This window comes from Tachypleus tridentatus, chromosome 1 (genome assembly GCF_004210375.1).
Source record: "Tachypleus tridentatus isolate NWPU-2018 chromosome 1, ASM421037v1, whole genome shotgun sequence".
Lineage (NCBI taxonomy): Eukaryota > Metazoa > Arthropoda > Merostomata > Xiphosura > Limulidae > Tachypleus > Tachypleus tridentatus.
The window spans coordinates 16,076,461-16,088,917 of record NC_134825.1 but is presented as its reverse complement, the minus strand read 5'-3'; the positions used below and the strand labels follow the sequence as shown (position 1 = coordinate 16,088,917).

General features: G+C 34.2%; 1 protein-coding gene across 1 annotated transcript in view; it reads right to left on the bottom strand.

Annotated features, from left to right (window-relative positions):
* Positions 1 to 216: 216 nt before the first annotated feature.
* Positions 217 to 12,457, bottom strand: part of LOC143243478 (uncharacterized) — a 49,862-nt gene continuing 37,621 nt past the window's right edge. Inside the window, exons 2-3 of the mRNA XM_076487279.1 lie at positions 4,222 to 5,324; positions 217 to 3,719 (exon numbers count right to left, since the gene is read on the bottom strand). Of these exons, the coding sequence (XP_076343394.1) occupies positions 2,619 to 3,719; positions 4,222 to 5,324 (2,204 nt within the window). The 3' untranslated portion in view covers positions 217 to 2,618. The remainder of the gene's footprint in view (positions 3,720 to 4,221; positions 5,325 to 12,457) is intronic.

Genomic DNA, 12,457 nt, shown 5'->3' with positions numbered 1-12,457 from the left:
TCTGTTAACCATTCCTAATACTTTCCTACTCGATCTTTATTTATTTATTTTATGTTTTGAAGTATTATTTACTCTTTTATTTTAGAATATCTATGAAATTATATTCAATATTCTAAATAATTTTTCAATATTTCTACATAATTATTTAGCTTTTCAAAGATGCAATAAAAAGATAATTTTAACGGATTAATAAAACATACATTATAAATCGGCAAAAATAAAATAGGTTTATTTTATAAATAGTTCGAAAATATTAATAAGTATTATGAATTTTCAAGTCATTGTTTTACTGTTACACTTTCAAATTGTTGTTATATTTGGATGTAACATCTTCAACTTGTGGACATGTTTGACTATAACATATTCAAACTGTAGACACGCTTGACTAAACCACTTTCAAATCGTTAATATGTCTGACTGAAACACCTGCAAATTGAAACAAAAGTTTATGTTCCATTAATGTTCGTTTTACGACACCTGATAATGTTCAATATATAAATAACTGAAAATATTTTTGTTCCTTATTTCTTACACATTAAACGACATTCAGTTGGTCATTTCTTACCATCACTTTTGAGAAAGTCACGTAACAACCATTTTCGAGAAAAAAAATGCATTCGCTTGGATAAAAAAGATACGGTCAGATCGGGAATTTAGAATTTCCAAGAAGAAGATATTCCGTGTATTTAATGACATTGGAAACAAAAGCATATGACAAACCGGACCGGTTAGAAGGTTTACAACAGATTGTTCTAAGATCAAAGTAAAAAAATGTGGTGTCTTATAATAGGTGAGAATCCTGGGGCACGGATTTGAATGACAGTAGTAGTCCACGTGCCTAGCAGCAATATTGGACATAAACAAGAAGTCTGAAATAGGTACGCTTTAAAATGATACCTCCACCTAAACTGTAAAATACCGTAAGCCACAAGAAAATTAAATAGGTATTACTATTATTGCATTAGAAGACATATCGACCAAATTAATTGTTACAGTATTTTTATGCTATTGCGTTGTTGAAACGGGCTATGAGAAATCATCGATATCATGGAATTGGTAAACTATGGAAAACAGAAATGGTGAAGTGGTGTGATTGGGACATAAAAAACTTACTACAGGGCTCTCTCCAATAGAACTTACTGTACAGGACTATTGTTAATTAACACGGCTTTCACGTAGAACATGACTGCCCATGGTGACGTAAACGAATAGGTTTCAAATTAATTGTTATACATATCGTACTAGACCTGTAAATAAATACTGACACCTGAAATAGAATTGAAACAACATAAGATCGAGAAACCCAAATCTATTGGGTTGAGGAATAATTCGTGAGCGTTTTTTCAAGTTAAAAAAAAATATTCATAAATGAAACGCTTTCGCAAAATATTTCATGTCATTTGGTAGATAAATTTTTGCTCTAATAGATGGTGTGTTTGATTTTCATATGTCTTTAATTTTTGCTTTCATTTTCAGCTCATTAAATGGAATGTCAAGTGGACAAAATCGAGCATTTTCGACACCATCTGCTTTTCGCATTTAATTTCTTGCAATTTCGTTTAAAACAATGCATACTATATACCTAGGTATTACATGAAATAAAGTATCATAATAAATGTTTTGGGTGTAATGTGTTCATGCATTGAAGTATTGTATAGTCTTTCATGTAATGCTTGAATGAAATTATTTAAAAACGCTCACGAATTATTCCTCAGCCTAATACAAGCCGGAACCACGAGACACTTTAGGAACATATATAGATATATATTAGAACATTATAATACCCAAGTTCATCTAGTATAAATATTATTTTACATTAAACTTAAATTTTACATTACATATACTAACGATAGGGTACCAGATAATGACTGACATAATTATTTTCGCTATGAATTAGGAAACGTTAATTCACCATCCACTGTACTCTCATTACCATAATCACTTCTGTTATAAGTGTTAGAGAGTATTAAAAACATTACGTTACTATCCACTGTACTCTTATCGCCACGATCACTTATGTTATAGGTGTTAGAGGGTATTAAAATATTATTTCACCATCCACTACAACCTTCAATCAGAGACGTGAGTGAAGTAAAAATACTAGGGCTCGTCTTCAAGAGGTCGAAATCGTATAAGTACAAATACATTAAAAACCCTAAATTAATCTAAATGAACCGCTATGTATTAGAGATTTGGACAATTACGTATCCGCTGTTCCAAGAAATAAGTTGATTTATCACGTGATAAACGTTGCAAGGTTCACATGGGAACAATTATGATTTCACGAACTGATAACTGGAATGAAGTATAAATCTTTCAACAATAACCACGTGCATGTCTTCATCAATTTGTCATTCGTAACTTACACACACTAAACATTCAACCATAAGAACTTTTCAGTGAACCAAAGTTTAGCTTTCTTTATGATGTTTACGCCGTTGTTTATCTAACGTGTCGATCAAAAAGTTATTTGTGTTCTGTTAGTTTATCTGATCGTTGTCTGTACTCATTTGATTACAACGACAGGCTCCAGAGGTTACAGAACTAATAGCCTGATGTCCCCTTAGTGGCAGTGAGTTCCTGAGAAATACAAAGTTTAATATTAATATACAATACACTTAAGTATAGACAGGAGTAACAGGCATTTTTATCGTGGTAAACGTTGATACGGTTGTTGGGATGAAACTAGTACTTGTAACCGTACGGTACTTAGTGCTAAATGCATTATAAATGAGCGTATAGACACGGACTTTGGTACTGGTTGCCGTGGTGACAGTGGTGTAAGACGAAGTGATGGTAGTGTACTGTGGCTGTGGCTGGGTCGCGAATAACTGCTGGAACTGTTGACGTTGTTGAAGCGCCTCTGTGTTGACCACTGGTTGTACTGTGGTCAGTATAGAAGACAACGTTCGTTGTATGGTTGACAGAACCTCGGATAATGTTCTAAACCGAGTAGCTCGACCATCATAGAAGCTGACGACCTTGGTGCTGTAAACGGTCTCAGTCGTCACGTACGAAGATGTTTTAGTGATGGTTGACATAAGGGCTACTTGTTGGTTGAGTTGTTGCAAACCCAAGTATACAGCTGCTAAGGGGTTCTGGGACAAAGCCGACTCCAGTGACAGTAGAGGATTGTCGTTTCTCGAACCTCGGATCCCAGGCAGTGGGGTTTGGACAGTGACGCTTGACTGAGAGTCCAAACCGATAATGTCTGGAAATTGAAATTCCGAAGCGTTTACCACTAACAGGTCTGCTGGAGGCATTGTTCTGTAGGCAGTGATAGTCTTCCGGATAATGTAACTTTCAGTTACAGTGCGAGAGATTGTGGACTCTCCATCAAACACGGGAACTAGAAACGTCCGCCACGTGTGCTGGGTAGTGGAGTAACTCCGTGTGATAACGGTAAGAGACGGTTTAAAGCTCGTTAATAGATTATCGTCGTCTTCAGTGAGCTCGAATAGATCATTGGATAGAAGTTCTGTTGCCTCGAGTGTATGAGGAACCTGGGTGGTTATGGTTAGTGTCCGTACTGACCTACGACGACCCACGTGTAAAGTAACCTCACTAGTTACGGTAGTTAGTTCGTATACTACACTATTAGGATCAAATGAATCCTCATTTGGCAGCGTTTCGCTGTTATCTTCTAGAGAAAACGTCTTTTGCGTTTTGTAGATTTCCGGACGCGTTGCCAACCTCACTTTGAAGCGGTTCAAACGAACCTGAAAGACAAAACAAAGTACATTTCCAACTTAAATGTCATACAAGTTATTAATGTTAAAAATTAAAATATCTCAATCATTATGGATCTTTAAATTACTGTTGTTTTTTATCAATTAATGGTTCAAAACAAAAACCTAAAGTAGATAATCACCTCCAAAATATTAACCTCCATTGCAGAATGTTTTCCTGAATTACAGTAATATAAACCTTCATAGCAATAGTATTACCTTGCGTAGCAAAATATACTTACATTCATTACAATATATGAACATGCATTGTAATTTTAATCTCATTTCAGTAATGTTAACATGCACTACAAAATATTATCTTCTATTACAGTGCTGTATTATATTAACATGTATTGCAATAACACTACTCTGTATTAACAAACATACCTTACAACTTTTATCAAAAACAGCCTTCTTGTAAAAATAACTGATCACTTTAGTTTGTATAGAACACAGTTTACAAAAGTAAGAACTAGGGTGTTATGCTACAAACCGTGTTCGTTTTCCTCTTCCTGGGAACATACTGAAACCTAATTGAAGGTCTTCTGAGTGAGCGCATAAAGACAGTGTCTTCTACTTTTTCAGACTGCCGAGAGGCCCAGAAACGTGGTCGAATGGCCAGAGTCCGAGTGTGAACAGTGTCAAGGGACTGTGTTGGTCGGTGAGACTGATGTTGGAAGGATTCCGGGGACCTAAAGGACGACTCAAGACGTGTGGGGAATCTATCATCATGTGTGTTTGCTTCTGAGTCTTTGTTGTTATCAACTGGATGTCGAATTGAACCTGTGGATGGATGGTTACTTTGTTTTAAACTTTTAGAGGCTGTAACTCGGCGGGAAAATTGAAACCTCGGTTTTCTTGTGGTTTGTTGCGGAGCAACAGGAGTCGCAGAAGGTTGAGTCTTTTTCTGTACAGATGTACTGGAAACGGAAGAGATAATTAACGAAGTACTTTGAAGGATTTGAGCATACTTTCCTTCTATGTAAGTTCCAATGACACTGGTTTCATAGACTGTTGTGATTCCACCTCCTACCAGTGTTCCCCCCAAAATAGTTACTAAGCCTGTTGGATAATGAGGTAGAGCAGATGTTACTGTTGACTTGGTAGAAGTACTTGGGAAATCTCTGGATGATTGGGTCGATGTCAGCGATTTGGAAGATGAACGAGATAATGAAGACTGTGTCCTTGATGGATGAAAAGTAATTGAGCTTGGAATGACATTATTAAATGTTTTTTGGTAATGAGGTTCTTTCACTGTACGATGAAGACTATTTTGAGATTTAAATAAATTAGTGTTTTGTGTGGAGGCCACGTTTTCAGTTTTCATATTTTCGTTATTGTTACTTATCACAGCTGACGAAGTTGTGTGTAATGATGACACTTGAAGAGGTTTGGGTCTTTGAGTTTTATCGTCACTCCCTGGTGTAAATATGATCACTGTATTATCTACAGTTGTTCGAAAGTTAAGAAACCCACGGACAGTTACAGTTGGTCTAGGTTTCTTCACCACCATTATCTCAGCTGCAGCAGCAGATAGGTCATCCATGGTTCCTCTGTAGACTGGAGTGGTAGCATCTTCGCAAAAGACAGGTAAGCCTGTGAATACACATAAACTACACCTTAGAAGACACATCTGGATTAATAAATAGTTGTAATTGCTACGGCAAAAAAGGTGTATGTTTCTACCATAAACAAATATTTATTACAAATGTCAATGACTCTCAAATTTCTTGTTGAAGCATTATAGTAAACAGGTTTTGAAATTTTTGTTTTCGTAGATTTCGATGAGAACACCTTACATTTATGGATCACGTTTGGGTTTTAGTTGAATGCACGCTATAGACATAGTAAACTCACATTGTTAAGTCGGGAAAATTAAAAATAAGAATTCAGATATTGCTGAGGAATGACTAATTTTGTGCCTTTATACACAAACAGATCCATTACAAATATACAAACAGATCTATTACAGATACACAAACAGATCCATTACAGATACACAAACAGATTCATTACAAATATACAAACAGATCCATTACAAATACACAAACAGATCCATTACAGATATACAAACAGATCCATTACAGATACACAAACAGATCCATTACAAATATACAAACAGATCCATTACAAATACACAAACAGATCCATTACAAATATACTAAAGAAGGAATAGTGAAGTAAATGCTAAGTACCCAGTTCTCTTAAATTACCCACAACTACCTCAGAAATGTAACGACCATGGTACAGTAAAAAAACAACAATTATTTTGTTTTTATATCATGTACTTTGTTTTCCTACCTCTATTATTTTATGATTTTATAGTTATTTTTGATTAATGTAAGATTAATAGGTCTATAATTACTGGAACAACCTCCATTTCTTCCCTTAAAGTTAGAGTGATGTTAACTAATTTCCATTCTGTTAGTACTTGTCCACTATCTCTGGCCCAGGAGTCTTATCATTCTCTACACCTTCCAACTTTATTTTAACAATCTCAGAATTTATCCAATTGTCTTGGTCAATTTTTTCATCTATCAATTGTTCAAGATTAGAAATATTAGTCTTCATTAGTAAAAAAATAAAAAAGCAGAACTTAATAGCCTATTAATTTTATAATAATCAGATACAACCCTTCCTTTAACATCTCTCAAAGGCCCTAATCCACATCTCAACATTTTGTTTACCCCTAATGTACGTTTAAAAATCCTTACTGTTATTTTTTGTTTTCATTCAAATATTTTTCATACATTCTTTTGGATGACCTAATTTCCTGTTTGGTCTACTTTCTTGGCTTTCTATAATCTTCTAGATCTCATATAATATCAAGTCAATTTGAATTTCTGATGCTTTGTTTAATTTTATCTCTTATACCTTTTGTGCAAGGAATATATTTGTTTTGAATATTAAAAAATATACACGTTTTCTTAGTGTCTTCAAGTAACTCAGCTGCCCAATTCTTAACAGATAATTCTTGTTGCATTCCTTCAAATTTTGCTTTTTTTAAAATTTGTAATCAAAATATCATTATTCCTGATTTCCATATGCAGCAAAACATTAAACCTAATATAGCAATGATCACTTGTACCTAGGTGTTCCCTAGTTGCCACCTTCTTAACTATTTTCATATCAGAAGTGAACACCAAATTTAAAATAGTATTATTTCTAGTAGGGTTCTTCACCAATTAACGAAGAAATTCACTTGAACAGTTTCCAGAAATTTTTTTCACTCATGGTTTAACTCTAGCATTTCCCAATCAATGTCTGAAATTAAAATCACTCATAATTATGAATTAATTAACAACTGAAATCTTAACCTCACTGTAAAGTTTCTCACTAATTTCATCAGTTTCATCTGGTGGTCTGTAACAAATTCCTACAAAGAGCTTCTTCCTTTAAATTTCACTAACAGAAACTCAAAAAGATCCGATTACCTTGCTATTATCCTTAATATTCTCAACTTCAACAGGATGTAACTCAGATTTTACGTATAGATCAACTGTTTCCCCGCTCTTTATTACTCTGTCCGTATTAAATAAACTATAACCATATACTTCAAATACATTTCTGTCATTAAAAGTCATCTACATTTAACTATCTTTCAGTTATTCCCATTACATCAAAATATTCTATTCCTACCAGTGTCCTAAAGTAATCTATTTTATATCTTATACTTCTGTCATTACAATAGTAAATGGTCCAAACCATTTTATATTTCTAGAATTAAAGTAAGCACTCTATACCATGATTAAATACCAGTAGCCTGTTGTTAACACTTTAAGCCGAAGTTTGAAAATTAACTAGTTTTGGATTTTATCCATTAAATAGAATAATGTATTTAATTTGTCTTAGAATATCACTGCAAGTTGAATTATAATTAAGGCAAAAGAACCGTTATGCATACTAAGCCTAATATAACGTTATACTAAACGTCAAACTACTAAAATCTAAATTAAAATCTTGTACCTACTATTTTCTTCCCCAATCTTACTAAGTATAGTTTTTGTTATTTACTTCTAATTTCTAAAGATAAAAATAGTAAGACCAAATAACATTACAAAAATTCTGAATATTAAAATTACTTTTCTAATTTTTTCGTTTCAAATATCCCCCTCTACGTGAGAACAACTAATTCAATAACCCTGTACAGTAAGTTGGATTTACGAAAGTGATTACACAGAGTCATTAGAGCAACTAACCCAATTACTCGTATACTGAGTTGAATGTCTATAGGTGATTGTATAGCGTCATGAGAACAACTAATCCAGTAATCATTACAGTGTGTTGGATTTGTAAAGGTGTCGTCAGAGCAACTGTTTCAATTACCCGTACAATATGTTGGCTTTCTGAAGAAGATTATATAGTGTTATCTGTGCAAGTAATTCTTTTTCCCGTAGAATATGTTGTATTTTAAAGGTTATTGGTTTGTTTTGAATTTCGAGCAAAGCTACACGAGAGCTATCTGCGCTAGCCGTCTATAATTTAGCAGTGTAAGATTACAGAGAAGGCAGCTAGTCATCACCACCCACCGCCAACTCTTGGGCTACTCTTTTACCAACAAATAGTGGAATTGACCGTTTCATTATAACGCCCCCACAGTTGAAAGGGCGAGTATGTTTGGTGTGATCGGGCATTCAGACAAGTTATCTAATTTAATTCTAAGTGTAACTCTTGGGATTTTACAGAAATGCAGACTTTTTAATCAGAGGTAGAATTTTCTTATTATATCATAATGTAATCAACATTGGAAAAGGTTCATAGAAGGGTTACTAGAATGGTACCTAAAATGGAGGGGTTGTCATATGATCAAAGGGTAAAATATTTCAAATTGTTTTGCCTTTAAAAAGTAGTTATGGGGGAATCTTATTGAGGTGTTCAAGATTGTAAAGATGATTGATAGTATTGAAAGGGCGAGCCTGTTTGGTGTGACAGAGATTCGAACCCAGGACACTCGGATTACACGTCGAGTACCTTAGCCACCTGGCCATACCAAGCCTAAAGGTGATTATATAGTTTCATTAGAATAACTAATCCTATTACGCATGCATTATGTTGTTTTGCTAAAGGTGGTCCTATAACTTCACTAAAGGAACTAATCTATTTCGGGGAAATAGTATGCTGGATTTCTAAAGGTGATTATGTCGTAATATTATATATAGTACTTTGTTGAAGAAAATCGAACGTAAACGATATGAGTAGATAAAAAGAAGAAAAACAAAATAAAAGAGTTTCAAGGATTGTATGAGAAAGAAACAAGAACAATTCTACAACTTGTTAAAACAAGATGGCTATCACTTTGGGTGTGCCTCAACAGAATATTGGACATGTGGAAGCCATTGAAGAAGTATTTTCACTGTTAAAAGGAAAAACTAGATTCAAAAGGATCTAAACGTGCAGTTCAGTGAGGCAGCAAGACTTTAACAGTCAGGATATCCTCTCAGCCACACAGGGGCACTGTCGAGACACCCTCCCAGCCACACAGGAACACAGTCAAGACATCTTCTCAGCCACACAGGGACATAAGACAACAGTCTCCAAAAGCAGACAAAGAAACATTTGATATAACTCAATATATGTTTAGGCAGTCTGACCTTGAACTAAAGAAGAGACAATCAATGAAAAAAGAGAAGAAAACATAAGCTAGCAAGGAAGTAACCAAGAAAAGTTATGCGCAGAGCAAGTTAGATAAGTTAACAGTTTTCTTGGACAACAAAATGAACTTGTTATTTTTCTTTTTCTTCAGTCTGCAATTCCTCTGTTTGAGCAAGCCAATTTGATATTTCAAATAGAAGAACCTTGCATACACATTATGCATAGAACTCTGATTACACAAGTTAAAAATATACTTGTCAGATACATCAACCAAAATATCTTGAAGGCAACATTACTGAACTTGACAACAACAATGAATCCTTACACAAATCTGACGAGGCAGTTTCTATTGGAAATGCTGCCAAGGAATACATTGTTAAATATGAAAAGAACCTGGACCTGATCAGCTTCTACACCAGTGTCAAGAAATACTAAATTGCAGCTACAAATTACATGATGAAACATTTCCCTCTAAATGATGAACTTCTGATTCATGCAGAGGTTGCTGATCCAAAACTGAAACTCAGCAAAGATTTCTCTTCTCTACGCTTCTTCACAGACAGGTATCCTGTCCTTGTCAGTACACATGAGCACAACACTATTGACAAGTTGGAAGGGCAATATTTGAACTATCAAATTGATACTTTCTCAGAAACTGTCCTTCAGTTGAATGTTGACAAGTTTTGGGTTCAGCTGTCTACAGTTAAGGATGGAAATGGCAACCAGAAATATGACATGCTTGGATTCTTACAATCTTCCATTCTAATGCTGACAGTGAAAGGATATTTGGTTTAGTGATTAAAAACAAAAGCAAGTTCAGACCAAACTTGAGCACCTCAGTTTTGAGTAGTATTATAACACACAAGATGTGTATGCAGTCAAATGGACAATGTTGTTATAACTCTCAACCATCCAGAGACATTCTCATGAAAGCAAAGGTTTCAACAGCTGCAAAACTATTACAATAAGTGTCATAAACATGATATAAACTAGTCCTTACATAAAGGCTTTTTATGCTTACTGTTTGTGCATGTTCGATGTTGTTTTACCAGTTTGTTACTCTGAACTAAATATAAGACATAATTTCAAAAGCATTTTTTAAATTTATTTATTAAATACACAAAACACAGTCATAAATGAGCAATCTATAGCAGTAATAAATAATAATAGTTGTAATAATAATGTAATAATAAACAGCATAGAGACATTGGTCAGGCCTAGTAGTCGCAAATAATAAAGGGTACTGTCTGCAGTCATTACGCTCAGTCATTTGAAATAGTTGGCATCTCTGCCTCTATGAGTACAGTAGAATTATAAATATACGCCAGTCTTTAGCCATAACGGTACTATTGTTACCTCCATAAGAAAAATTAGTTTATTAATTTATGCTAGCGTTAGGCCTAATTGTACAATAGTTACTTCCGTGAGTATAACAAAATTAAAAACCTGCAATAGTATTGAGGCCTAACTGTACAACTATTGCCTCCGTGATTACACCTATGTTATATGCTAGTCTTCTAGCGTAACTATACGCTTATTACTTTCGTCAGTACACCAAAATTATAAAGATACACTAGTCTCTAGGCGTAACTATAAAGCTGTTATCTCCAAGGTTACTCCTAAATTATAAATATACGCTAGTCTTTAAGCTATTGTACAGTTGTTACTTTCGTGGGTACATTGAAATAATAAATATATGCTAGTCTTTAGGACTATTTGTACAGTTGTTACCACCGTATGTATATCAAAATTATAAGTATAAACTGGTCTTTAGGACTAACTATACAATTTCTTTTCTCTTTTTTAGTTGATTATAAGTATTTATATTATTTGTGGATAATGAAGTTAATAGATTAAAATGTTTGTTTGCAGTTAAGCGAAAAGCTACACAATGGGCTATCTCTGCTCTTCCCACAACAGGTATCGAAACACGATTTCTAGCATTGTAAGTCTGCAGACATATCGCTATTGGAGCAAATTAAAATAAAGAATTAACTCAAGTTTTTGCTGAATAAGAAAGAGAAGTTAATTAACTTCAAAGATAAATTATCCCCAATATTATTTGTTAGCTGGTAATTTTCGTAAGTTGCTTAGAATTAGAAGCTACTGAATTGTTTAGTTATAACTAGACGTATACATCTATAGATGTGATACCTAGTAATTAAATATATCAATAATAAATAAAAGGATTAGAATGCTACCTTTATGTGTGAAATGGCTAAAGTTTAGTTAAATATACAAATAATAGACGGTTAGATTGATAATACTACTAGTAAAGAATGAAGATTGATGTCAACATGTCTTCATTAAGGTTAAAGATGGTTCGGTGATAATGGGCGAAAGAAAATTATATCGAAAGAGAGGCCGTCGACTGGACAAGTTGTCGGTTGAAAAATCATCTTGTCGACAATTGTGAGATGGATTTGATATAATATTAACGTTTACTAAGGGGAATGCATACATGTTTACGTGTACATGAATCAGGTTTACAACGTATATAACTAATTTGTTGCATTTTGAATACATAAATATAAAATACAATGGTTTCCGAAGTATTGAATTTATACCTCGAAAATGAACCAAATAAGAAAAGAATGTAAAAAAAAAAATATTGAAAATTAATGTGTCATAGATGCTTCACAGCAAAAGCTAAAATGACGCAATAATGATTTATATGGTCAAAGAAGCTACAGCACTGCCAAACAATTGATAATATTTTCAACACCTGGGTTGTCGCCGAGCTGTTTGTCGACCAAGAATACTGGCGCCGAGGTTTCTGTCGACTATTAGTACTGTTACTCTCCGCTAGTACAGCGGTTTGTCTTTGGATTTACAACGCTAAAATCAGGGGTTCGATTCCCCTCGGTGGGCTCAGCAGCTACCCCGATGTGGCTTTGCTAGAAGAAAACACACACACACACATTAGTATTGTTGATGAGCTGAGGGTCGCCGAGTTGTCCTGTCGCTGACTTCTCTCTCGCTAATCTGGCCCTGATGAACCTTACAGATAATTCAGGAAGTGGGCTAAAGTTTGTACGGTGTGATATGTGTTGGAATTAATGTATACTTCAAAACTGTGGTATTGATTATGATTAATAAGGATTAGAAAAGTTAAACACTAAACTCGATTACTCGCG